Raw genomic sequence first — 25187 nt, 5'->3', positions numbered from 1 at the left:
GCGTAGTTTTAAATTTTCTAAACCCAGGATTTCAAGTCTGGTGGCATAAGGTATTTTGTTGTATTCGGAGGAGTGGAGTACTCTTCTTGTAAAATATTTCTGGACATGTTCAATTGTATTGATGTCAGAAATGTGATATGGGTTCCAAATAGTCGAGCTGTATTCAAGAATTAGTCTAGCAAATGTTTTATATGCTCTGGTTAGTAGTCTAGTGTTTTTGGAGAAGAAGCTATGCAAGATTAGCTTTACAACTTTTAAGGCCTTTTTTGTGATGTAGTTACAGTGGGCTTTGGCACTTAGATCATTTGATATGAAAACTCCAAGATCTTTAACAGGGTGGGGGTCATCAGTAAGGTAATGTCCATCAAGTTTGTATTTAGTGTTTAGGTTCTTTTTTCCAATATGTAAGACTGAGCATTTGCTGGTTGAGATTTGGAGTTGCCAAGTTTTAGACCATTCAGATAAAAAGTCAAGGTCTTTTTGGAAGATAGCTGTATCGTTGGTAGTGTTAAATAGTTTGACATCGTCAGCAAAGAGAACACAATTACTTGTAATATGGTCACAGAGATCATTAATGTATAATATGAAGAGTGTTGGTTCACGAACGCTGCCTTGGGGAACGCCACTTTTAACGGGAACAGGATTTGATAGCATTTCCAGTTTTGACCACTTGTTGTCTGTTTGATAGAAAAGCAATTATCCAATTGTGGAGGGATCCTGAAATGCCGTAGGATTTTAGTTTTAGAAGTTTATCATGTACTACTGAGTCGAAAGCTTTACAGAAGTCTATGTAGATTGCATCTATTGCTTTGCCCCGATCAAGATTTGTAGTTCATATGTTTTTGCAGTGAAGAAGTTGTAAATTACGTGATAAATTTTTTCTGAAACCAAATTGTTTATTAGAGAGTAGGTTGTTTGTTTCTAGATGGAGGGTAATGGATTGGTCGATGATAGATTCCATTACTTTGCAGGTAACACAGCAAAGAGAGATAGGTCTGTAATTTTCAACTAGGCTGGGGTCTCCTTTTTTGAAGACAGGGATGACCGTGGCAAGTGACCAAAGTTTGGGAAGGGAACTGCTCGTGAAAGCTTTTTCAAAAATTATGCTTGGGGTTCTGCTATATTAGTGGAAATCTTTTTTAAGAAGTATGCACATAGTCCATCTGGTCCAATAGATAGGGATGGTTTCAGTTTGCGAAGAGCTTTTTCAACATTATCTTCTGTGAAATCTATGTGTGTTAGGTTCTATTCTATTCTATTGTAAATAAGCAGCATTGGGGAAGGAAAAAAACCCAATACAATGGCAACAATGTGTGCATTTTATTTTAGGGGATTTCTGGCTACAAGAAAGAGACCCCCAAAGGCTGCAAGGCTGGCGTCAGATTAGAAAATGGGGCCCGAACCCAGCCAGTCGGAGAAAGCAGCCGCGGAAGGCGATCCGCCCCCCCTCTTCCACCGGGTCGCCCTCTTCCACCGGGTGGCCGACTCAAGGGCGCTTGCGCAAGGCGAAAGCTGGGCGGGCTGGTGGGCGGAAAGCGCGGAGAGGTTCTTCCTTCCCAGCCGCGAAGCCCAGGCGGGGAGCCGCTCGTTTCCCTTTTCTCCGGGAAGCTCCCGCCGCCGCCAGCATGTCGGAGAGGCTCAGCAAGCCGACGTGCCTCATTGTGGCCAGCGCCGCTGCTGCAGGTGAGGCCTGTGGCTCTGGCTCTCCCCGCCCTCCTCTTCGGCTCTTCCGGGCGAAGACGGCAGAATTCAGCTCTGAACTGAAAGGCGAGGCGGGGCGGGGTGTTGAGAGAATCGCCCCTGAAAAGGCGTATGTTGTCAGGGACAACAGCCCCTTTCCCGGTGGGGGGGTGGCTCTTCCGACCTTTGATACTCCGCTATGCGCATGGCTAATTCCCACGCAGCCGGACGTAGGAGATTGGAGAAGGCTGATCCCGGCAACTTGATCCTTACAGTAATTGCAGGAGGAATCTATCTAGCTGCGTCGGGGTGATGAGTCCTTATAAACTGCTTCAAGTGGAGTTCAGCTTCTCTTTTTACATGGGCTGATCCATCTAATGACCTTGACATTAGGCGCGGAAGTTATATGCAGCTCTTTTCTCCTATCCTGGATGACATATCTAATGTAGCCTTCAGCCCTGAGATTTCTTGTTGGTCTCCCATCCACATAGCGACCTGACCTTTTCTTTCTTTTTTTTTATATCAGCCAACGTCAAGTAGGGCTGCCTCTAGTTAAGTGTTTATTGTGTTTTATGTGTGCATAATCATTCAATAGTCGCCCTGCTGTAATTTCTACGTAGTAGTAACATTCTTATGGTCTCATAAACACGTTGGGTTTCAGGTCCTATAAGCCCCAGATAGGGTTTCTGTTTTCTGCCTGCAAGAACATAGAAATTTTAGTTCTGTTGGGCTGTTCATTGAGGCTTATTAGTGCTCTGGTTGAATCTTCTATTTTACATTATTTTTAAAATATACTTCCCTTCAGCAATAGCAATAGCACTTAGACTTACATACCGCTTCACAGTGCTTTACAGCCCTCTCAAAGTGGTTTACAGAGTTAGCACATTGCCCCCAACAGTTTGGGTCCTCATTTTACCCACCTCAGAAGGATGGAAGGATGAGTCAACCTTGAGCCTGGTGGGATTTGAACTGCCAAATTGCAGTCAGCTGGCAGTCAGCAGTAGTCTGCACTCTTAACCACTGTGCCAGGAGCTCACCTAGCAGCCTTGAAAGATAAAAGGTAGTCTTCAATATAAATGTCTCCGTGATACTCCAATAGCTTCATCTCTTCACCACATTGCCTTTTTATATATATGTACATATATACTGTCTCTTTTTATATGTATTCCTTCTCTCTTGTTACAAAACCTTTTAATTTTTAATGACTTTCCTCTTATGGAACTTAGGGTTTTTCTCTGAAGTTGGTTAGCCCTTAGCAAGTTTTGGCTAGCCTGTTTTTGTATGTTCAAGACCAACATGAAAATTATTAAGTCTTTTTGTTTTTTTACTTTGAGGAATGAGAAGGTTAACAAGTTTTTATGTTTAGTAAAGGATAATCAATGAATGCTAAGCTTCCCATATTTGTGTTACAAAAGGCCAGATGACTTTTCGGTATGTCTCTGCTGCTATCTAGGTCACATCAGATTTTATTCCCCTAGATATGCAGCCATATCAACTATTTTTTTCCATATAGAAACTCCCACTACACATATGATGTGCTTATATCTGTCCACCAGGTGTATTGGCTGACTCCTTCTTGCATTCTTTTACATTGGCGAGCTCTGCTTTTAATCTACAAGTTGCTACCCCAGGGGTAAGTAAATGTACGTAAGTGTTCCATGTTAGTTTTATTAAGTAGGTGATGAAATAGCTTCTTCCCCAGGCAAGATGGTTAAAAAAAAAGGAAGGAAATAGCTGTTACAGGAAATGATGGCCTTCAATAATGGGCTTAGAATGGAATGTAATCTGAAGTTGAAGTGTTCCAAACTAGGCACCTACAGGTAACGTTGACCTGCTTTTAGTGAAGTAGTGGAAAATAAATTTTATCCGCCGATATTTTTTTATATTTCTTTTTCTCTTTTGTTTCCATATGCAATTTCCTAGGTCTCAAAATGCAGGAATCGGTAAATGCATTGTTTTATTAAAAAGCAACTAAATCCAGCTAAGCACTTTAAGAAGAGTGCACAAGTTGTAAATGTACAATATTTTTGGTGGTGTTTGTGTGTATTGGCCAGTATTTCCATTTTAGATCATGAAAAATGGTGTCTTCATTTAGTACGAATCACAGCTTTTTTACTAATGGAGACAGGCTGTTTTTTCCCCCCAAATATTTTTTATTTCACTAAATGTTTATCTCAAAGGCTTATATTATGTATATGCATTAATTGGGCTTTACTGTTGTAGGGGAAACCAATTGATTTTGTTGGAGTTAATGAAGCAAACATGCGTTGGATCCAGGATTTCCGTATGAAATCCTACGCAAATCCAGCCAAGTTGGAATCAACTGATGGTGAGATATTTTTTGACTTGTGATTGGGTGTATCTCCCTTCGTTACCTACACATTAATAGTCTTTTCAATACATTTCTGTCACATACTGCATTTTAAAATAAAGATAATTTAAATTGATAATCGAGTTGCCTTGAAGCTATTATTGTTCCATTTGCATTTTCAGGAAGAAAAGATAAAGTTTGCTCTCAAAGCTTTGATTGTTTTTATAGTTCAAACCCAATAAAAGCCATGGTTTCATATTTCCCCTTGTCATAATTTAGGAGTTTTTTTTCACCTTTATCTAACCAAACTTACTTAATGGTTTCTTTAAATTATTATAACTGAGAGCAATTTATAATCGAACTAATTTCAGATTCTGTTTTGTTTTCAAAACAGGTAAGTACAGATTCAAGACATTAGGCAGTAGTGATGTTGGGATGGGTATAATTATATTTTTAAAGGATGACTAATATGTGAACAGTGCTCCCTTTGTTTGTTTCCTCCCTGCCTTTCTCACAGATAGCTACATTTATCCCAGAGGGCACTGAGCTTTTAGGGGCAAATGGGGAAGCAAATCAGTTTGTTCTGATAACAGAAAAGTTGGGCAGCTTGAATATACCTGTGGGATATATTGATCTTGTCCTGGACTTGAACATTGTTTGGGAATGCTGAATGGGTTGCAGAAATTATTAACAGACAACCTTTTTATTTTAGTTAAATTTAATTTAAAAATGGATTTATAATTTTTTATGCAATGGGACCTTCGTATATTGCTACTGAAAGTTTGTAGAGCAAATAAGACAGCAGGAAATACTTTAGGAGAGCACTGTCCACTAGTCTTTCGAGTCATCTCTGCCTCTCTGGTTTTGAATAATAGAACTCAGGCTATACCTGTGCTTCCTATCTAGGTGCAAGATACCATGCTGTGTTGATCCCTGACTGTCCTGGTGCTTTGACAGATCTAGCAAACAGTGGCTACTTAGCTAGAATATTGCAGCATTTCAGTTCGGAGAACAGTAGGTAAACTTCCTTGGTGTTTTACGTGCTATTGTGTACATAAAAACCTCCTAGATCAGAAAGCATGTTGCAAAAAGTGGTGATTAAGTTATAAGATGCAGATACCATATTACCTTTAATATTTTTTCTACTTTGACTCTAGTCCTTAAAAAAGATTTTGGACAGTATATCAGATACACAACGTGCTCAATAATTGTTAGGAATGCATGAAAAGAATAGATTTGAATATGCATTGCTTATTCTGTTCTCATCCATATTGTATCTTCCTCTTTTTACCTTTTTGATCTCTTTCCCTGTTGCATTTTTAAAAAAAAAAACATAAATAGGAAAAAATAAACATTGCATTTATACAGCACGTGATATACTTTTTTTTGAAAGAAAGACCCAATTCAAAATTCATAAAACTGAAGATTTTATATAAAGGTTTATTTTTTTAATAGAGCCTATTTGTGCTATTGGAAATGGAGTTGCTGCCTTATGTTGTGCCACAAATGAAGACAAATCCTGGGTATTTCAAGAATACAGCTTAACAGGGGTAGGTATTGTAGGCTGAAGGAACAGTGCATTTTTAACACTAGATAGCTCTCTTGAAAAGTTTCAGTAGAAACCTATGTGATATAAAGTTAAGTCTCTTCAAATGAAACTTTATTTCCTATAATTTCACATGTAGTATCTGTGTTTCTATTACTACATCATCATCATCATCATCATCATCATTATTATTATTATTATTGTTGTTGTTGTTGTTATTATTATTTGCTTTTCAATGTCCTAGTTTAGCCTACAACAATGGTCTCCCATCTGATCTAATCCTGCTACATTTTTGGAAATGGATCAAGATTGCCCAGGTGCTGCTAAAAATCCAGGCAGTATGATACAGTTTTTGTTTTTCATATGTGGCTGAATTTCTCATATTACAACCACAGATGTTCCTCAAGATTTATGTTTTTGTTTTGCTGAAGCACATCTGCTTTACTTGTATGTAATTTTATGACCACAAAAAGAGTATATTTGCTTTTAAATAAACCTTTGAAATCTCGTTTTATATCCAAAAGATTCTCAAAGTACTTTAGTAAGCTCGAGATAATCACGGACAGAGAGTATAAATAGAGTTATAGCTACAATGAAACTGAATTAGTAATTCTTAGAAGAATCATTTGCAACAGTAATGCATTTAATTCTGTATTTCATATAAAGTGATCCTGTTGTATTCTCTTGATTAGGAACTGCTTTGCTGAATTATGTGAAGTTCTAGTTAGTTCTATAGCCAAAACATAAATCTTCCTGTATAGGTTTCACTATAATACAGTGTAAAAATATTAACTTTTATTGTTTTGTTTCTTCCAGCCTTCTGTCTATGAACTTGTAAGACTTCCTAGTTTTGCCAGTTTACCCATTATTGTTGAAGACTTTTCAAAAGATTCTGGAGCTACTTTTAGTGGTATGCCATTTTAATATTTTCTGCTGACATAGATTTTTATTAATACTTGTTAAAATCAGTATGTATTTAGAATCACTAAATTATTTTCTGAACACATTAAAGTAGAAAATATGGTGTGGTAATAATTTATAGGAATTTAAAGTATGGATGACTAGGATTTCTTTTTACATACCTTGTGATCTTAAGAATAAAGTACAGTGAGACAATTGTAGTTTTCTCAAGTCTGTATAAGCTATTTTGACCTGGTTGCCCACCTGATTAATAGCATCAAATTTGCAGCAGTGATCATAGCAATGAAGTTACATCACAGTCTCTCCACCCTACAATTAAAAAGCTTTAAATGATGCTTTTTTCCTAAATTAGGAAACTAACCTCTACTTTATTCTTATTTGTGGGACCCACTTCAAAGAGTGCTGTTGCTGATTAATAGCAAAATGTGCAATGTAGCAATTTCAGAATAAAGATCACACTAGCATCAACTGGGGCCCGCTTGCTTTCCTGATGCTGGAATGTAATAGAACGGCAATGTGTTGTAGAATGGTAATCTGCAGTAAGAATTGCATAGCTACTCTTGAACTAGGCATTAGACTTAAAGACTCCTATCAGAGGTAAAGTATGGCTTCATGCCTCATTGCAGAGCCCTGTTCTGGAACAGATCTGTACTTCATTTTTTTTATCGACCTAAAGATTATCAGGGTGATACTCTATTCCCGTGATGGCGAACTTATAGCACGCGTGCCAGAGGCGGCACGCAGCACCCTCTCTGATGGCATATGAGCTGTCGCCCCAGTTCAGCTCTGCCATGCATGTGCGCACTCCTCCCACTGGCCAGCTAGCCTTTGGGTCTCTGCCGCGCATGCACAGGGGGGCAGAATGCATGTGGAGGGCCACATGCGTATGCGCATGGGTTGGGGTGCACGGGGTCACACATGAATGCGTGGGGCAGGGCGCATGCGTGGGGTCATGCGCATTGCATTTTGGGGGTTTGGGTGCCCATGCACATTTCCGCACACACACACACTTTGGGCACTCGGTGCGGAAAAGATTAGCCATCACTGCTCTATTCTATCAAATAGTGTGTGACGTACAAACCACACAAAATAAGGTGGAGGTTTATAAGGTTCATGCACATTTTAAGCTTGAAATCCTTGTTTAGATAATACTGTATATGAAATGAACTGCAACATGTGATGGTCATTCACTTTTTCCTCCTTTACCTGCAAGAGGAAATATCCTACCAGGAAATTGATTTTTCCTCCTTTTTCAGTATATTGAGAAAACACAAAACTTACCTTGGCTCAACCTCATCCCTCTTAACCTTCTAAAGGCCTTTTAGAAGGCTGTTAACTATAAATACCTACATCTTACCAATGCAGGATCCAAGTATGAATTTCACACAAAGAAATTCATTTCTTTCTTGCAAAGAAAAAAAAGTAAGCATTTCTAATTAATTTTTAAAAAATAAGTAACATTTTTCTTAGGTTTTTTAAAAATGATATATTGTTACAAGTGTAAATGAAGATGTGGCTATATATATTTCCACTGCAGCCAGCAAGGTAGATGCAGTTCATGTCGTGCTTGACAGACACCTTGTCACTGGACAAAATGAAAATTCCACTGTTGCAGCTGTGCAGAATCTTATTTTTCTCTGCAATGGCAGGTAAGAAAAGGCAGATGACATTACTAATAAAATACAGAATTTTTGCTTTTGCAAATGCAGCTCTGCATTACTGTATCCAGCTTCAGTAATTTGTGCCAGCATTCTCCACCCCCCCCCCACCCTGAAATTGGTCAATTTGAGGTTGTTGCTAGAATAAGAGATAGTATTCTCTTATTATATAATATAATATAATATAATATAATATCTCTATAGTGATTAACTCCATGCAATGTTTCTTTCAGCAGAAAATGACAGAAACATCCCTGTGACTGAGCAGAATAAATGAACATGGAAGAGTTAATTTGACTTGTGAAGATTGCTAATCTGTCATTTATCAACCAATAGAAAAGAACACAGCTGATTTCTAAAGATGGTATTTTGTAGCTCAAGAACAAGCAAATATTAATTAATATAGTAAGGCCTGCCTGTTATTAGATGTACCAGTATTCATAGATATTCATAGTTTGTATGAATCTAAGAATATTTCTTCCTACCCTTCCACTTTCATAAACTAAGGATGTATTGATTTGAAAGATTTCAGTCACAATTCCGTGTTTCTGAACTTCCATCAACTGTAGTGTGTTTAAATCTTTTCTTAGCTACATTTCCCATTGTGCCTGATCTGAGCAAAATCAGTGTAAGATCTGGGCTGAGTAAGTGATCTGATAAGCCAAGGGTGAATCTATTAGTTCTATGTTATCATTTCAGATTGCAAATTAAGTTTCAAGCAGTAAGACTATATAGTGACTTTCTCATATAGGAATATATAGTATATTGCAAAGGTTACAGTGAGAGTTATTACTGATATTACTAGTAACAGAAGTTGTGAACTTCAAGAAAAGGAATGATTTAACTGTAAAAATATTTAATCTTAAACTGGGACAGGTTAAATTTATTTCATAGAGTTGGTTAGTATTTTCCATGTGTTCATTTGTTATAGCATGATAATAGTGGTTCATTTATTTTGCCTACTATAGAAAGCTTTTGATTGATTAAATTTTACTTCGGGTTTTATTTGCTTGTGTTGTCTAGCACACGATAGTGATTAGCCATATTTGTGTATATAATTTTTCCATTTTATTCTTGAAATAAATCATTGTCAATATGAAAGCTTCATACCAGCTTATTAACTATATTCAAGTTGTAGGTTGTGGATCTTATTTGTTAAATCTCAGAAATAGCACCCTATTTGCATAGATTATATACAGCATAATTTTGACTCAAGACTGAAGTAGTACTTTTTTGCAGGTTTTCCTGCAAACTAGAGTTTGCGAATCAAGGTTTAGATTCATATAATAGACTAAATAACATGCTAGGCAACCCCTGTAGTCTAGGCAAATCTATTCCATATGATTACCTTATGATTGTGTAAACTCAGACAATTTGGTTGAGTAACACAGACCCAGTCATATAGTAGTTTTACTGTAGCACAGGAACCAGAGGAAGAATGCATTCCATTAGGTGTTTTTTTTAAAAAGCAGATTACTTTTTCCAGTGCATTTGCATGCAATAGCAAAAGAAAAGCAACTTTTCCAGAATTACAAAACCTAAAAAGTTTCATTAGTACTTGAGCTCTGGTTTTTTTTAGATTCCAATACCCCACCAATAAGAAAAGAAGGTGTAGCTGAGTTGGACTCCTTAGCTTAACAATGATGTTACTTAGGTAATGAAACATCTGCAAGCAAACAACCATATTGAGTGTACCAGAGACTCCACTGTATAATAGCTAAGGCTTGCATTTTGTATAAATTGCTCCATTGGTGTCAAGTAGACAGCTTATGGGGGAAAAAGAAGTTAGAAACAAGTTACTGATCTATTATTCCCAGGCTGCTATCAGTAGTACTTTAAAATTATTACAGAACACCTCTTCCTTGCATAAAAGAATGTCAGTTAATAAAACAGCAGTATAAAAATATATGGACACAATCTACACTCAGATTATGATGGAAAAATAGAAGAGCTTAATGAAATACATGAATACTTTCTTGATTCGTGCTCCCATTAGATATGACCACTATACTTGTCCCAAATGTGCTTCCCATCCCCCAAAAGGCAACTGGACTTGTTTTTCCACGTAAACATTTCGCTTCTCATCTAAGAAGCTGTTTCAGTTCTGACTGAATGGTGGAGAATCAAAGGATTTAGAGTCTACGCAGTCATTTGGGTGTCATCTCGTCACCACTACCATTTCCCTCACAATAAGACATCTCCTGATAATAAGCCCAGTCAGGCTTTTGAGCGCATGGCAATAAGGCCAAGCCCTTATTCAAGATTCAAAAAAATATAAGACAGGGTCTTATTTTGGGGAAAACACGTTATATTTTTAAAATCAGAACTATGCCAAACTGGGATCTCATCCTCAGTATTGCCCTTAGAATTCCTGTACTCTGATAGGATTCAGTCCAAAGAAATAGTGTATTTTGAAATGGCCATTTCTAATGTAGAAATGGCCATTTGAAAAGCACTTTGCTACTGTTTGAAACTCACATTTAAAATTCTACAAAAACGATGTTGATACGTCAGAAAAAGTTCAGAGAAAAGCAGCTAAGATGATCAAAGGCCTGGAGACTAAAACACATGAACGGATGCAGAAGTTGGGTTTGGTTAGTCTAAAGAAGAATTAGGGGTGACATGATAGCAGTATTCCAGGATTTGAGGGACTGCCATAAAGAAGAGGGGGTCAAATTATTCTCCAAAGCACCAGAGCGCAGGACAAGAAACAATGGTTGGAAACTAAATCAGTTTCCATGCAACCTGGAATTAAGAAGAAACTTCCTAACAGTGAAGACAATTAACTAATGGAACAGCTTGCCTTCAAAAATCATGGATGCTCCATCACTGGATGTTTTTAAGAAGAGAGTGGACAGTCACTTGTCTGAATTGGTATAGGTTATCCTGCTTGAGCAGGGGGCTGGACTAGAAGACCTAGAAGGTCCCTTCCAGCTCATTCTATTATTAAGACAAAATGGGGGAAGGGACTGAAGGTGTTCAATGCTGAAGCACCAATGCTTCAGATTCTGAGAAAAGACCTGTTGGTTTAAAGTTTAGGCATGTGGGCAAACAGTAGACGGTATGACGTAGGCTAAAATATCACTATTAAAATCCTAGTTGCTCTATTTTGAGGAGAGGGAGCAGCAAAGTGCATACAGCAGCTGGGGAATGAGACTGCATTGGGGTGAAACCTACTCTCCTTCTCTATTGATTCAGAAGTGTGCGCTCTACGTGCATCACGTGTGATTTTGGGCCCTCTGCGCATGCGCAAAGCCTTCTGTGCATATGCAGAGGGTCAAAAACAGGTTACTTCCTGGTTAAGGAAGGAAGTTATGACGTCCGGGTGGGTGGGCGGAGCTTCGCACTACTGCTACCGGTTCGCCCGAACCAGTGCAAACTGGGAGCATTTCACCCCTGGACTGCATTATAATTTAGATTTACCATACTTTTCGGAGTATAAGACACATTTCCCCCTCCCTAAAATTGGGTGGAAATGTGTCTTATACATTGAATGTTGTCAAAGCCTCAGCCCCCACCCTTCGGCCATTTTCGACCTCCGCACATCCGGTTTTTGGTCTCCATGCGTCGCATTTTCGTAACATAACATAACATAACATAACATAACATAACATAACATCATAACATAACATAACATAACATAACATAACATAACATAACATAACATAACATAACATAACATAACAACAGAGTTGGAAGGGACCTTGGAGGCCTTCTAGTCCAACCCCCTGCCCAGGCAGGAAACCCTACACCATCTCAGTCAGATGGTTATCCAACATTTTCTTAAAAATTTCCAGTGTTGGAGCATTCACAACTTCTGAAGGCAAGTCGTTCCACTTATTAATTGTTCTAACTGTCAGGAAATTTCTCCTTAGTTCTAAGTTGCTTCTTTTCAACTGGTTCCAGGTGGCAGGGATTGCCGCCAGAAATGGGTCAAAAACACGATGTGCAAAGGCTAAAAACCGGGTGTGCAGAGGCCTAAAACTTGACACAGAGGTGGTGAACAGCATCAATGTGCTGTGGCAATCCCCACAGCCTGGAATGAGTCTAAAACGGAGTGGGCAGAGGCCGAAAACGCGATGCAGAGGCCGAAAACACGTTTGGAGGTGGTAATGGGCTATTGCGATTCCCACGGCCTGGAACAGCTGATTGGCGGTATTCTGACAGGCCGATCCAACTGCTAATCAGCTGCTCATACTGAATCAGGCTGTGATAACATGCGAAAGCTGACCAGGCTATTTGCTGCAAGGATACTAGCCAGATGAATACCGATGGATGCTAGTACGCAGAGGCAGATTTTTTTTTCTTCTTTTCCTCCCCCAAAACATGCGTCTTTATACTCCAGAGCGTCTTAAAACTCCGAAAAATACGGTATATCCCACCTTTGGTTTGTATAATTCAAGCTTGTACATAATCTTTCTTCCTCTTTTTTTTAACCCTGTGAGACATCATTCATTCTACAAGAACAGTAGGGAAGCTGCTCATAATTCTAAGAATGGAATGTTTATAAAACACACTTGTTCAAATCTTACAGTGATTTTGTTTGTAGAAATAGCACGTATACATCCTTCAAACGGAGGACTTGCCTCAATAGGAGTCAACAAAGCTGTATAAAATGTAGTACATTTTATTCTTTTGGAATGCACTCATACATCAGAATGTTTTATCATTATTAGTAATAGTAGTACCTTGAAGAAAAAAGCAAGGCAACTGGTCCTTTATGCATCTGCAATATAGTGAACAATAAAAATATTGGTAACGCAGAATTATAATATTACAATCCTGATATATAAAAGCACAGCAGACCTGAAGAATCTTTTCTCTGCAAATTCATACAGAAATCTCTCAATACAGAAAATCTTTTTGTATGCAGCGTGTAAATCTTTACATCTATATACCGGTAGCATTCATAAAATTTGCCATGTCTACTTTCCATTTGCAGTACCAAACATCCGTTCCTAAAAAAGGAGAAAAAATATAAAAAATTAATAGGCACATTAGCTGCAGACATTTTAAGAAATCATTGCCATTTAATGTACAAGAGATTGGCAAATAGGATTTCGCCTATTTAAGCCCAATAGAACTGAAAACCAGAAAATAACTTGCAAGTTATATACAGTTTAGCATATATCAATTTTTATACCTGCAGTCTGTTTAAATTTCAAGTTGAAAGATTATAAATAGCAGAGTTATTAATACAGGGAAAGGAGAAACCAATTTCATTTTGATTATTTTCTTTTGAATCAAGAGAGAAGCCTTTCAGATTAAAAAAAGGGTATTCAATGTTGAAAATCCATGTGTTAGCTTTGAATGTTGCATGTGAACATCTACTGGTCCAACCTTAATATAAAGTTTTGGAAAAATATCTAATTTAAAAACTTCAGCATTGTTAAGATACTTAAATTTAAGAAGTTTAACTTGTCAAAAATATTTCAGATTTATAAAAGAAAAGCACAGTAGTATAACCTAGGATCTGCCATCCAAGAATTTACAGTGATTTTTAAACCGCACTTAATTCTATATGAAAAATAAATAAAATCCATAATAATAAATGGATTATGGGATCAACAACCTAATTATGAAATAATGTACTTATAATTTAAATCTCTTTACCATTTGTATTCAGTTGGTTTTATTATTATTATTATTATTATTATTATTCATATTTGTATACCGCCCTATCTCCCGAAGGACTCAGGGCGGTTCACAGGCAAATAAAACATTTATGTACAAATTAAAATAACCATTAAAAAACTTATTCTAATGCCAAATTATTAAAAATATAAATATAAATATTAAAAAACCAATTAAAACCCCTATAAATTTTATACTTGAACATTAGTATCGTATGAAAACATGCAACAAAAATACAAATAAACAGGTTAACATTTACATTTGCAATGCTTGTGAAATGTACCATGTGAAGGAACTTAGGAAATAATATTTAGTAAGACAAGAAACCCTTAATTTTACCTTTATCATGACTTCCAGTTTAACTGCATCAGCAGCAAACTTTCTGATTCCATCTGACAGTTTCTCCACAGCCATTTGGTCTTCATTATGAAGCCAACGGAATGTCTTTTCATCCAGATGCACCTTCTCCAAGTCAGATCCCTGGGCTGTATTGAAGATGATAGAAGCAACCAATTATGGAAGTAGGCAACGGTATACTTTATTGTGATATATAGTTATCACAGGGAATGCTGAATCTCAACATCTTACAGAAACCATTCAGTTAACAAACTAATATAAATATGTAGCAATAGCACTCAGACTTATATACTGCCTTAGAGCCCTCTCTAAGCAGTTTACAGAGTCAGCATATTGCCCCCAACAATCTAGCTCCTCATTTTACCGACCTCAGAAGGATGGAAGGCTGAGTCAACCTTGAGCCTGGTGAGATTTGAACTGCCAAATTGCAGTCAGCAGAAGTAGCCTGCAGTACTGCATTCTAACCACTGTGCCACTGTGGCTCAGTTAACAAACTGATATGAATATGTAGGTATTGATATTATCCTGTCAGTCCCATAGCAGAAATATTACATATTCCTGAACAGTAAATATACTAAAAAATGCTGATCTATCTCTTTGAGATATTAGTTATTCAAAAAGTGAACTTACTGAGCACAGAAAGGATTAGCTGTTACACATATACAGCCCTTTGTAGATATTTCAGTAAAAGTACATCCTTAACATTGAAGAGTGGTACAGTGGTAAAAGATCATGATTAAAGTGTTTTAATCTATTTAAACTGTATTGAGCGATGTTTGTCTAAGGCCACTGGACCCCACATATATTTAGTAAAACAGAAAACTTACCATCTTTGATGCTCAGCTTCGGTGTTAGTTTGCTATTATCTTTACTGAGCTCTCCCAGAAGTTTAGGTGAAATGGTGAGAAAGTCACAGCCAGTTAGTGCTTTGATTTGTCCAGTGTTCCGAAAAGAAGCTCCCATTACAATCGTTTTATAGCCAAACTTTTTGTAATAATGGTAGATTTTAGTGACACTCTTTACCCCTAAAAGAGAATATAAGGTAACTATTTAAAGCAATTACTGCAACTTTATGCAGGGGTAAAGAAACCCTCAGAATGGTTTATTTTCAAATACTAAACATTGCAGGTTGATTCAATTGCAAACTTAATTTCTTAGCCACACTTATTCAATTACCTGGGTCCTCTGATGGCTCATAGGATTTTTTGTCTGTATTTGCAACATACCAATCCAGAATACGCCCAACGAAAGGAGAAATGAGGGTGACTCCTGCTTCTGCACAGGCAACTGCCTGAGCAAAGGAAAAGAGCAGGGTCATATTACAATGAATCCCATGCTGCTCTTCAAGGATCCTGTAAGATAAAACAGAGCAGAATTATTTTTCCTATCAGTATCATTTCTGTTATGTATGCAATCTTATTCAATGCTGTATATACAATTTTATTTTAAACCACGTTACTTTTTTAAAAAGGAAATGCCTTCTCAGGGAGTCAGGAGACTGTTTTCTTTGTGGTTAGTGGGATGTGGGCAACAGTACGTTAGCTTGCAAAGTGGTCTCTGCGTTACAGACCCCAACTTTCATAGAACAGCAGAGGGACAACTGGAATAAAATAGAATTTCAGTGGCATACAGAGTAAAACAGTCCATCTTGGCATGCTAAGCATTAGGCAGGAAGGCTACTTGTGACAAGGACGTGACTCCTCTTATTAAAAAGGGTTCTGTGAAAGCTTTGACTGATGAAATCTGATGGGGATCAAAATATATGGTCTCATCTAATGATGATCACAGCATACGGAAACTGCAACTCAGACTGTCGTGTAATCCAGGAAGGGATAAATGAATGTGATACCGCAGGGCAAATTATTCCGTTAAGTCAACATGGCTGGAGGAGTAGGAACATAAAAGATACATGAAAATTGAGTCAGCAACAAAATTAGAATGATTGTTTGGTCAGTATCTACTTAGAAAAACATCTCGTTTTGAACACATCTATTCATCTGTTCAAATGGCAAAAGAAGACATTTAAATCTGAAATGATGATTTATTTGTCAGACATAAGGATAGCTGCTTCTGTACCCACTAATACAGCTAATCACCAGTGCCCCTATGCCAGGGGTCTCCAACCTTGGCAACTTTAAGCCTGGTGGACTTCAACTCCCAGAATTCCCCAGCCAGCTTTGCTGGGAGTTGAAGTCCGCCAGGCTTAAAGTTGCCAAGGTTGGAAACCCCTGCTCTATGCCTTGATACAAGGCTAGACTGCAGCTGTCAATTGGCTTGTCACGTCACATTTTTTTCTTAAGAGTTGGGGTGGGGGGTTCTGTAGCTTCTGTCCAATATTGGCACGCTGCTGTCCCGTGTCTGGTCATTTCTTTCTTGTTATGTTGGGTGAGGAATGGGCTGCATAAAATGATCTGGAGGTGGTGGTGGTGACTTTTGAGGCTTCTGATGTAGCATGTTGCAAGAAATAAACATATCTTGAAAGAAATGAAAATGACTGTGTTTAACTGCATGTTTTTCTTCCCACATTGTTGTTGTGGTCCGCCAGCAGCCTGCGGAGCTGGCAACTGAGTCGGACAGCGATGAGGCTGAGGTGAGGCCAGGGCCATCGGGGAGTGAGGTGTGGACTCCAGAGACTGATAGCAGTGAGGCAGAGAAACAGGAGGAGCCTGTTCCTAATGCACGCATGAGAAGAGCTGCCAGAAGGCAAGAGCAGCTCAAGCAAAAAGGACAACTCAGGAGTAGGGCCAAGAGATAATTGGCCCCTCCCATAAGGCTTAAAACAGACCAGTAACAGCGTTTGGGCTTTGCTGGAAAACAACATTGGTAGCTTCGTCTTCTGCTTCGTCTACGTCTTGCATTTATTTTTGTGACTTCTGAGTGTTTGCCAAGAAAGGCCTTTGGCAGTTTGCCTAATTGGACCAAGGTTTGTGATAGGGCTGAGGAATTTGTGTTGGGAGGTATTGTTTTAATTTGAATTGAACGACGCTGGGAATGAAGTAATTCTCAGCTGTTCGAATAAAGTTTGTTTGCTTTTTCAGGGACTGAGTTTCCTACTACCTACTTGGGCCTGGGTCACAATTGTTAAATGGAAATGAAAACTGGCTATGTCAGAGGAAACCTAAAAGATGAATGTAATCAGAATGAACTATTTTAAGAACTGTGTATGGTAAAAATAGATGAGATAGGGTCAAGATAGAAATTCCTATGCAAAAAATGACAAATGGAATATAAAATAGCTACCAAATGAGCCTTATACTGTACTACTGTTCCTGGTACACTTACTTGCCAGCTTGGATGCCCTCCCATGTTGATGACAGCTTGATGAGGATACGATCTTTGCTAATTCCTATGTCTTTATAAAGATCGATGAATTGTCTGGCTCTCTTAACCATGCCTTCTTTATCAAAAGACAACCTTTAAAATAAAAAGATAACTTGTGTAAATTATACTCAAGTAGGCAAATATGCAAAGATATGGGATGCAACATTCATGTCTTTCTATACCACTGCCACACCTCAGTCCTCTATTTAAGAAGTCAATGTCATTAGGCGAGAACACCATTAAAATTGGCAGCTTCGCAATATCTATTTATCATGTGCCATTTCTACTACTTCTGCATTAATTGTCTTAAACATTACATCCTATCAAATAAAGTAATTCGAACAACATAAAAAACCCACAAATACTGTTAAGAAAATTAGTTTCTTAATAGTAGAGCAACAAAGGGCCTATTCAAAGGCCTTTCTAAACAAGATCTTCAGCTGGAAGCCTTAAGAGAAACCATAAATGGTAAGCTAAACAAAAGATTCCAGTACATAGATGCAAATAAGAGGATGGCCATCTCTCTAATCCATGCAAGAGAGACTAACTGGTTTAACAGAACAAAAAAAGCTTTGGGCTGGAGTGGTTGGAACCCCTTGTTGGGTGTGTGATTTGTTGTGTTGAGCAGATCTGCCATTTGTTTTTGTTTTTCACTATCTTTTTATCTGAACTGTATATCTGTTGTTGTTGTTTTTATGGTGTGAGCCACTCAGAGTCATACCTCCACTGATAATCTTCACAGGCTCATATGCAACATTATAAGAGCCAATGTGGTATCTGAGTTACGAACTTAGACTACAAATAGGGAGATCCAGATTCAAGTCCATCTTCAGGCTCAGGTGTTCTGGATAGAATAGAATAGAATTCTTTATTGGCCAAATGTGATTGGACACACAAGGAATTTGTCTTGGTGTATACGCTCTCGGAGAACATAAAAGAAAAGATACATTCGTCAAGAATCATAAGGTACAACCCTTAATGATAGTCATAGGGAAACAGTCAATATAAATCTTAAGGATACCAGCAATCAGATCAATCAACCCAAGCCTATCTCACAGTTTTAGTCTTATGGGTAAAAATAAGATGGGGGATGCATGCCACTTTGATTTCCTGAAGTACAGCCTGGATATAAATCAATCAATCAAAACAATCAATCAATCAAACAAACAAACATAAATAATATATTTGATGAATTCAGAAAATATTCACCTTGCATCTACTTCTGTGGACACACGGCCAGGTATCCTCTTCAGTATTTCTGCCCCAAACAGCACAAAAAGCTTATCACAAGCATTTGTAACTTGTTCACTTTCTGACCTAGAATTGTATAATAACCCAAGTAGAAGTTCATGTACTGAGGAACAAATGTGGTGCCAATGTGATATCTACAAAAATAAATGAGTCAAATTGGAACAGTAATATAAATTCTTTGCACGATGTTCTGAACTTTAGAGTCAGTTTAATGCAGACTAGAAAAGGAGACCATAAGTTCTAGTCCTGCCTTAAGGCATAAAGCCAGCTAAGGGACATTGAGCCAGTCACCCTCTCAGCCCTAGGAAGGAAGCAAACCACTTCTGAAAACTTACCTAGAAAACCATAGGGACTTGTCCAGCCAGTTACCAGGAGTCATCACTGACTTAAAAGTGTGCACGTGTATATACACATATGTCCTGAGCTTTATCAAAATTAATCTAAGTCTTTAACTCCTGGGACAAATGTGATTAATGCAACCTCAGAAGAGAACTCTATTTAAACCTCTGACTCATTCCCTAGTGGTGCAGTTGAGCCAACTATTCCCTTCTTCCTTCTTCCTTCTGTAATGAGAAAAAAACTGGGAGTGGCTGGTAGTTTGCAGAAGGGCTTTGACTTCCTCTATTCTGCCCTTATTTAATTTTTTTGATCCCGGGTTTAAATCGGACAGTATCTTATGTGAAGGTGAAAGACAAGAGAGAGTGAGGATGCATATTGATAATACCAACTAAGTGTCAAAGCGGTAAAATTAGAAAATTGGCAAACTTACTCACCCACCAAGTTTCTTTCCATATGCAATAGCATCTTCTACCAGTTGCTTATAGGCTGGCATCTGAGCTGCAGCTAGTATCAGGGATGGGTTGGTAGTAGCATCTAGAGGCTTGTACTCTTCGATAGCTGTGGAATGAAAAGCAGCAAACAAGAATAAAAAGGTTGGCGGGTATGGATGTTAGCCTCTCAACTTGGTAAGAATTGTTTTAAGGATATGCAATAAGATGGAGCAGTGTAATTAATGTAGTTATTCCAGGGACAGAAATTATGTTTGTATATAATATGATTGAGAACTAATAATTAAGAAGAGACAGATACCGTTCTTAGTAAAATTAGCACCTAGGATATATTATTCAAAGACTCATTCAAAGTCATAACAAAAGTTGATATTAGGAAGGCATAACATCTTTCTTGCTATGTCCTGTATTGAGTAACATGATCTTTACCACGGTGCAAACAAATTTCAATATGCTATACAGATACAATCCACTAAATGAAATCAGTCAGAAAAAGAGCAATGTAACAACAGAAAAAAATAACAATCTGGAAAAACATGGTATGTCTTTGGCACCAAAGTGAAAAGGCAAATTCAAGTTAGTGTCAGTGAGAAAGTTACTAATGAGACATCTCTAATAAAATGACTCCAGAGGATGGTAAGAGGACAGGAAGGCCTGGAGGAACGTTGTCCATGGGGTTGTAATGGGTCGACCACGACTTTGCAACTAACAACAACAAAATAAAAAGGCACTTCAGTAAAGTGACCTTTTCATAATTGGAAAATATACAGTCAAACCAAGATCTACAATATTTGAATCTAACTCAGAGTGTAATAATTAAACAATGAAAATATACGGTAGTTGAACAAAAATAGTAGAGATGTGACAAGAAAAGAAAAATCTACAAAAAATATCCAACAGAATGAAATGTATTCCTATGGAGGAGAAGTTCTGAGAAACTCAGAAACTGTTTCAGAGTTGTTTAAGAATTCTAGAGGTCTTGGCCTGCATGCATTCTCTAATTTGTTTCTTTTTACCTGAGGGGACATTTTTAAAATGACATCTGTATTCAGTATAATATCACTTTGGGAGTTTGCAAGCTTGTTCGATAGGCTGTACTGGAAGCCGTCCATCTGGAATCAATATACAGGTTGACCTCAACTTACAATCACTCGTTGTTCGAAGTTACAATAGCATTGAAAAAAATGATTTATTACCAGCTTTCACAATTACGACCATTGTTAGCACCCTCATGGTCACGCTTGGCAACTGGCATGTATTTATGAGAGTTGCACTGTCCCAGGGTCACATGATCACCAATTGTAACCTGTCCAGCTGGCTTCCGACAAGCAAAGTCAATGGGGGAAGCCAGATTCACTTAATGACCAAACAATTAACGTAACAACTGCAGCGATTCACTTAATAACTATGGCAAGAAAGCTATAAAAATGGGGCAAAACTCACTTAAGAACTGTCTTGCTTAGCAATGGAAATGTTGCATTCAATTGTGGTCATTAAGTCGAGAACTAGCTATACACAGTAGAAGATATATACTGAAGAATATACTGAATCTTCAGTCAAGACAATATTAAGCTGTGAAAAAAATGTGATATATAATTGAGTACAGATGAATAAATTACCTCTTTCAGTACTTTTCATTAAAGAAAACCTTGGTCAAGAATACAAATACATTTGACAATATATACAAATTAATGTGTGTTCCCTACAGTCAATCAAGCATGTAATTATAAAAATTTGGACTTTGTAAGGCTTTTATTTTGGAATAAATCCATAAAACTCAGGTTTTTATAATGAATAGCTTAGGTTCTGCTTTTATTTATATCACCAGTATATCTTGGAAACCAATGTTCGATTAAAAGTCTATCCAAATGTTCAGTTGCTACAAATCTGAGAACTGAGTTTTAATTGTTCAGATATAAGCAGCCAATTACCATAATTTTGAGACATCAAATTAACACTAGTTAATCACCTTTTAAAAAAACTTTTAATATAACTTTCATTAGTAACCAGTATTCTTCAAAGCATAAAAAGCAACACAGCTTTGTTTCAAACTTCTGAATAGTCAAGGAATAGAATTTAATTAAGATCAAAATGATACCCAGTTATGCAAACTGTTCTTTGTGAACTTCTTCATTTATGCAGATTTAGGAAGTGCTAATTACTCCATTCCCTCTTTCAACATTTCAATGTAGACAGTCTTCTGTTAATAAGTCATTGGGACCAGAATTTCTGTTACCAAGTGATGTGATTATAAAGAACAATGTTACATGACCGCATTGTTTAATGATGGCAATCCTGACAGTCCCCATTGCTGTCATTAAACAAGGATCTCCTTGCAACTTCCTGCAAGCTTCCCACAAGCCAAATCAGTGGGGAAGCTGGCAGAAAGTTGCAAGTTCCAGACGGTTTCCAAGCCAGCCAGCAGGCAGGTAAATGGCTGCTGTTGGGTGTGGGAGAGCACACGTGTGCGAGAGGCCAGTGTAGTGTGACACAAGCATAGTTAGGCTTGGGTTGGCTCCTGCTAGATGTGGGAGAATTACCTGAGCAACTTGTAGTCTTCTTTGCTAGCTTTCCCATTGACTTCACTTATGTGAAGCTGGCAGGAAAAGGTCGCAAAAGGCGATCATGTGACCACAGAATGCCATAATGGTTGTGAGCCAGTGCCAAGCACCCAGATAACAATCACATGACTTCAGAAGAGCTGGGATGACCAGAACCTCAAGGACCGGTTGTAAGTCCCACTCATTCTGCCATCGTAACTTTGAACTTTCTCTTATAGTAAACAGATGTATTTAATAACTTGCAGACATGTGTTACATCTGTATCTACACTCTTAGCACATTTTTGCTTTGGAATAGAAAGCACTGTGCAGTAAACAGCCAATAGTTGCAGTTCTTACCATATCAAGATCCAGATGTGTTTCACAGTTATCCCACATCCATTTGCAAAAAACAACTTTTATAAGGCAAAAAAAAAATAGATTTTGATATACTGTGCACATGCATATGACTATTATCTTGTCCATATTCAAAGGCTGGCTCAAATAATTTGCAGGGAGATCTACCAAAAGTAGAATTTGTAGGACAATGCACATGCACTGTAATGTAGAAACAACTATTTCTGAACTGGCATGTCTTAAGTACGTTTTTACATTCCAAAATGCTACATATATAGGCTAGAAAATTGTGTTTTTCATGGTGAAGCTCCCTGTAGGTGCTTTGAACATAGATACGCTGGTAATCATCTCCAATTACTTAAGATGGACATACTGTACCAAAGTTCTTTGGAAAGTTACATAAGTGGCATCACAGAAACCCACATAGCCATGTGATATTCTTAAATATATTGTGCAATATTTCCATAGAAAATTTACAGAAGTATTTTTACATCAAATATTTAACACCATCACATATAGATGGTAATTTCCTGCTCTGCAAGTTTTATTCGCAAGTTAAAAAGATTTTTTTCTTGTCAAAATCTGCTAACTCATAGCCCATCAGCAAAATTCCACCACCTGTTAAGCAACAGGAAGAAGAAATGTCTTTCATAAGACCATTTACAAAATAATATTTCATGTTAGGTTAAATTCTCTGAGCAATTTTTACCTTGAGAAATGACTATTATCCATGTATATTATACATTGACAATCTAAGCAATAAAGAAATATTAAATTTTGCAAGCAATACTATTTTATGCCATTATGTAGCCAGAGTAGTGGTAGAATACTTAGGAGCTTTGTAAACAGATCAGATTACTTATAAAAGCCAATTTTTAATAGCATTTAAATAGAAAACCACATTAAAAGCCGATTTTAATAGAATTTAATGGAAAAGCATATTATGATTGTCATTAAGTCTAAGAAGAATTAAGCTAAGATTTGAAAAAATCAATTGGCACGTCCTCCAGAAAAACATAAATATCAATTACTTGCAAAACTATGCAGACTAACAGGTAAGAGAGTTAAAACTGTCAACTCTTGCTGATAGTTCGGCAGCAGGTACATTTAATAAATTATCACTTATCCAAACTGTTGAGTTACTTCTGCTTTTACATAAATAACATCTTCTAAGTGGCTTATATCACTCCAGAATAACAGAGGTGGGACATTTTTAATGCTGCTCTTTGCCGTAAGGAATACTGAACACTGTGTTAGAAAGGCTACAGGTTAGTAATAGATAAAACTTTTTTCAAAACCTTGCATTTTAGAATGAAGTCAAACTCCGTAATCCCTAGAACTAAATTGTGGGTGAGGACAACAACAAAACACAGCAATAGTGTGAAGACCTGATATACTGATTAAGCTAGAGAGATTAATCCATATTGTTTTCTTTGGCAACAAAACAGAAGTGGAATGCCAATTCCTTCTTCTGAATCCCACCTCCCCCCCCCCCCAAAAAAAACACCTCTTAGCTTAATTTATAGCTATGAGATTCCCGGCAGTCTCTCCCATTCAAGTATTAACTAGGTCTGATTTTTCAAGCTCCCTCATAAACAGGGTGCCCTTAAATTGCCCATGAAAACAAAATCGGAATCCAATAAAGCCACCTTTTAAAAGTCCACTAGACTGCAGAGGTCTCGAACCTTGGCAACTTTAAGCCTGGAAGACTTCAACTCCCAGAATTCCCCAGCCAGCAAAGCTGGCTGGGGAATTCTGGGAGTTGAAGTCCTCCAGGCTTAAAGTTGCCAAGGTTCGAGACCCCTGAACTAGAGAAAGCTTATGAATATTCCAACACTGCAGAGAGCATCTAAATGTTTTCCTTCTACTGAGTGGGTAGCCTTATTAGGCCTGTTTATGCGAAAATAAGCATTGCACCGGGCTACGAAAAACACGACTTCCTCATCTCTTCCTTCTCTTAAGTAGCTTTCCCTTCACGCGGAGCGGCGGGAGATAAGAAGACGGGGAGTTTCTTCCGTGCGCGGAAGAAACCATTGGGGAAAGAGCATCACATCCAGCCGGATCGGACTTGATAGGGAACCCCAGAGATCAAAAGAGCTCCCCCGTTCTCTCTCTCTCTCTCTCTCCCGGATCCCGAAAAGGGATCGTCGCCCCTCACCGTGGAAATCTCCCGTATCGGCCACCACGGTGGTGTGTTGCTTGAGCTGCTCCAGCGCCGACTCCATCTTCTGCTTTTTCACGGGGGAAACTGACATAGTCGCGCGGGGTTGCGAAGAAATAAGGAGGCGCGGCTGCGGTGCCCGAGCCGTTTCCGTAGCCTCGGAGGAGAAATCAAGTGGATCGGCACGCGGCTTCCGCGCTTGCGCAGCACGAAACTCTTGACTGTGTTTGTCTGTGTGTGTGTGTGTGACAAGCGGGCGCCGGCTTCTACAGCGGAAGGCAGGAGGGCGAGCAGAGGGCGGCGCCTACGTCATTACAGAACCAGTTCCCCGCCTCTCTCTCTCCCCCTTCCAAAGAGTGTCAGGGTGCGCTAAGGCTGCCCTGGGCAGTGGGCACAGGCTATTGGTCTACAACCAATCGCCTTTGGGTTTTCCTGCTCGGCAGCCAATCAGGATTGCACTGGGTTGCAGGACGTGCAAGGCGGTGCCATGGCCTTAGCTTAAATGAACTAGAACCGATCATTGGAAGGGCGGGAGACAAAGGGCGGTCGGTGTGCCTCGTCCTTGTCCGCGTTTGAGAGGCACGGTGTTATAAATCAGGCTGATTTGTTCCCTCCTTCCCGCCTGCAATCTTGCCTTAGCCTCCTCCGTTTTACCTAATATGC

General features: G+C 38.3%; 2 protein-coding genes across 4 annotated transcripts; one reads left to right on the top strand and one right to left on the bottom strand.

Annotated features, from left to right (window-relative positions):
• Positions 1 to 1337: 1337 nt before the first annotated feature.
• Positions 1338 to 9242, top strand: GATD1 (glutamine amidotransferase class 1 domain containing 1). 3 transcript variants are annotated; one of them, XM_058157169.1, is made up of 8 exons: positions 1338 to 1683; positions 3237 to 3313; positions 3904 to 4009; positions 4898 to 5005; positions 5447 to 5541; positions 6354 to 6447; positions 7996 to 8117; positions 8350 to 9242. In XM_058157169.1, exons 1-7 carry the CDS (start codon positions 1626 to 1628, stop codon positions 8109 to 8111), a joined length of 654 nt encoding a protein of 217 aa, XP_058013152.1. In that variant the 5' UTR covers positions 1338 to 1625; the 3' UTR covers positions 8112 to 8117; positions 8350 to 9242. The 3 variants fall into 3 exon arrangements, with proteins under 3 accessions (XP_058013152.1, XP_058013145.1, XP_058013135.1); XM_058157162.1 differs by having other exon boundaries at positions 1339 to 1683; positions 7996 to 8107; XM_058157152.1 differs by having other exon boundaries at positions 1474 to 1683; positions 7996 to 8107; positions 8353 to 9242.
• A 3485-nt stretch (positions 9243 to 12727) lies between these two features.
• Positions 12728 to 24815, bottom strand: TALDO1 (transaldolase 1). The gene is made up of 8 exons (XM_058157139.1): positions 24522 to 24815; positions 19453 to 19576; positions 18638 to 18745; positions 17390 to 17521; positions 15284 to 15459; positions 14935 to 15132; positions 14090 to 14235; positions 12728 to 13074 (listed from the first exon to the last, which is right to left on the bottom strand). The coding sequence occupies exons 1-8, from the start codon at positions 24616 to 24618 to the stop codon at positions 13042 to 13044; spliced, it is 1014 nt and encodes a 337-aa protein (XP_058013122.1). The 5' UTR covers positions 24619 to 24815; the 3' UTR covers positions 12728 to 13041.
• Positions 24816 to 25187: the final 372 nt, after the last annotated feature.

This window comes from Ahaetulla prasina, chromosome 1, assembly GCF_028640845.1.
Source record: "Ahaetulla prasina isolate Xishuangbanna chromosome 1, ASM2864084v1, whole genome shotgun sequence".
NCBI classification, from domain to species: Eukaryota; Metazoa; Chordata; class Lepidosauria; order Squamata; family Colubridae; genus Ahaetulla; species Ahaetulla prasina.
Note: the sequence above shows the minus strand (reverse complement) of the source record. Positions and strands in the feature narration are given on the sequence as shown.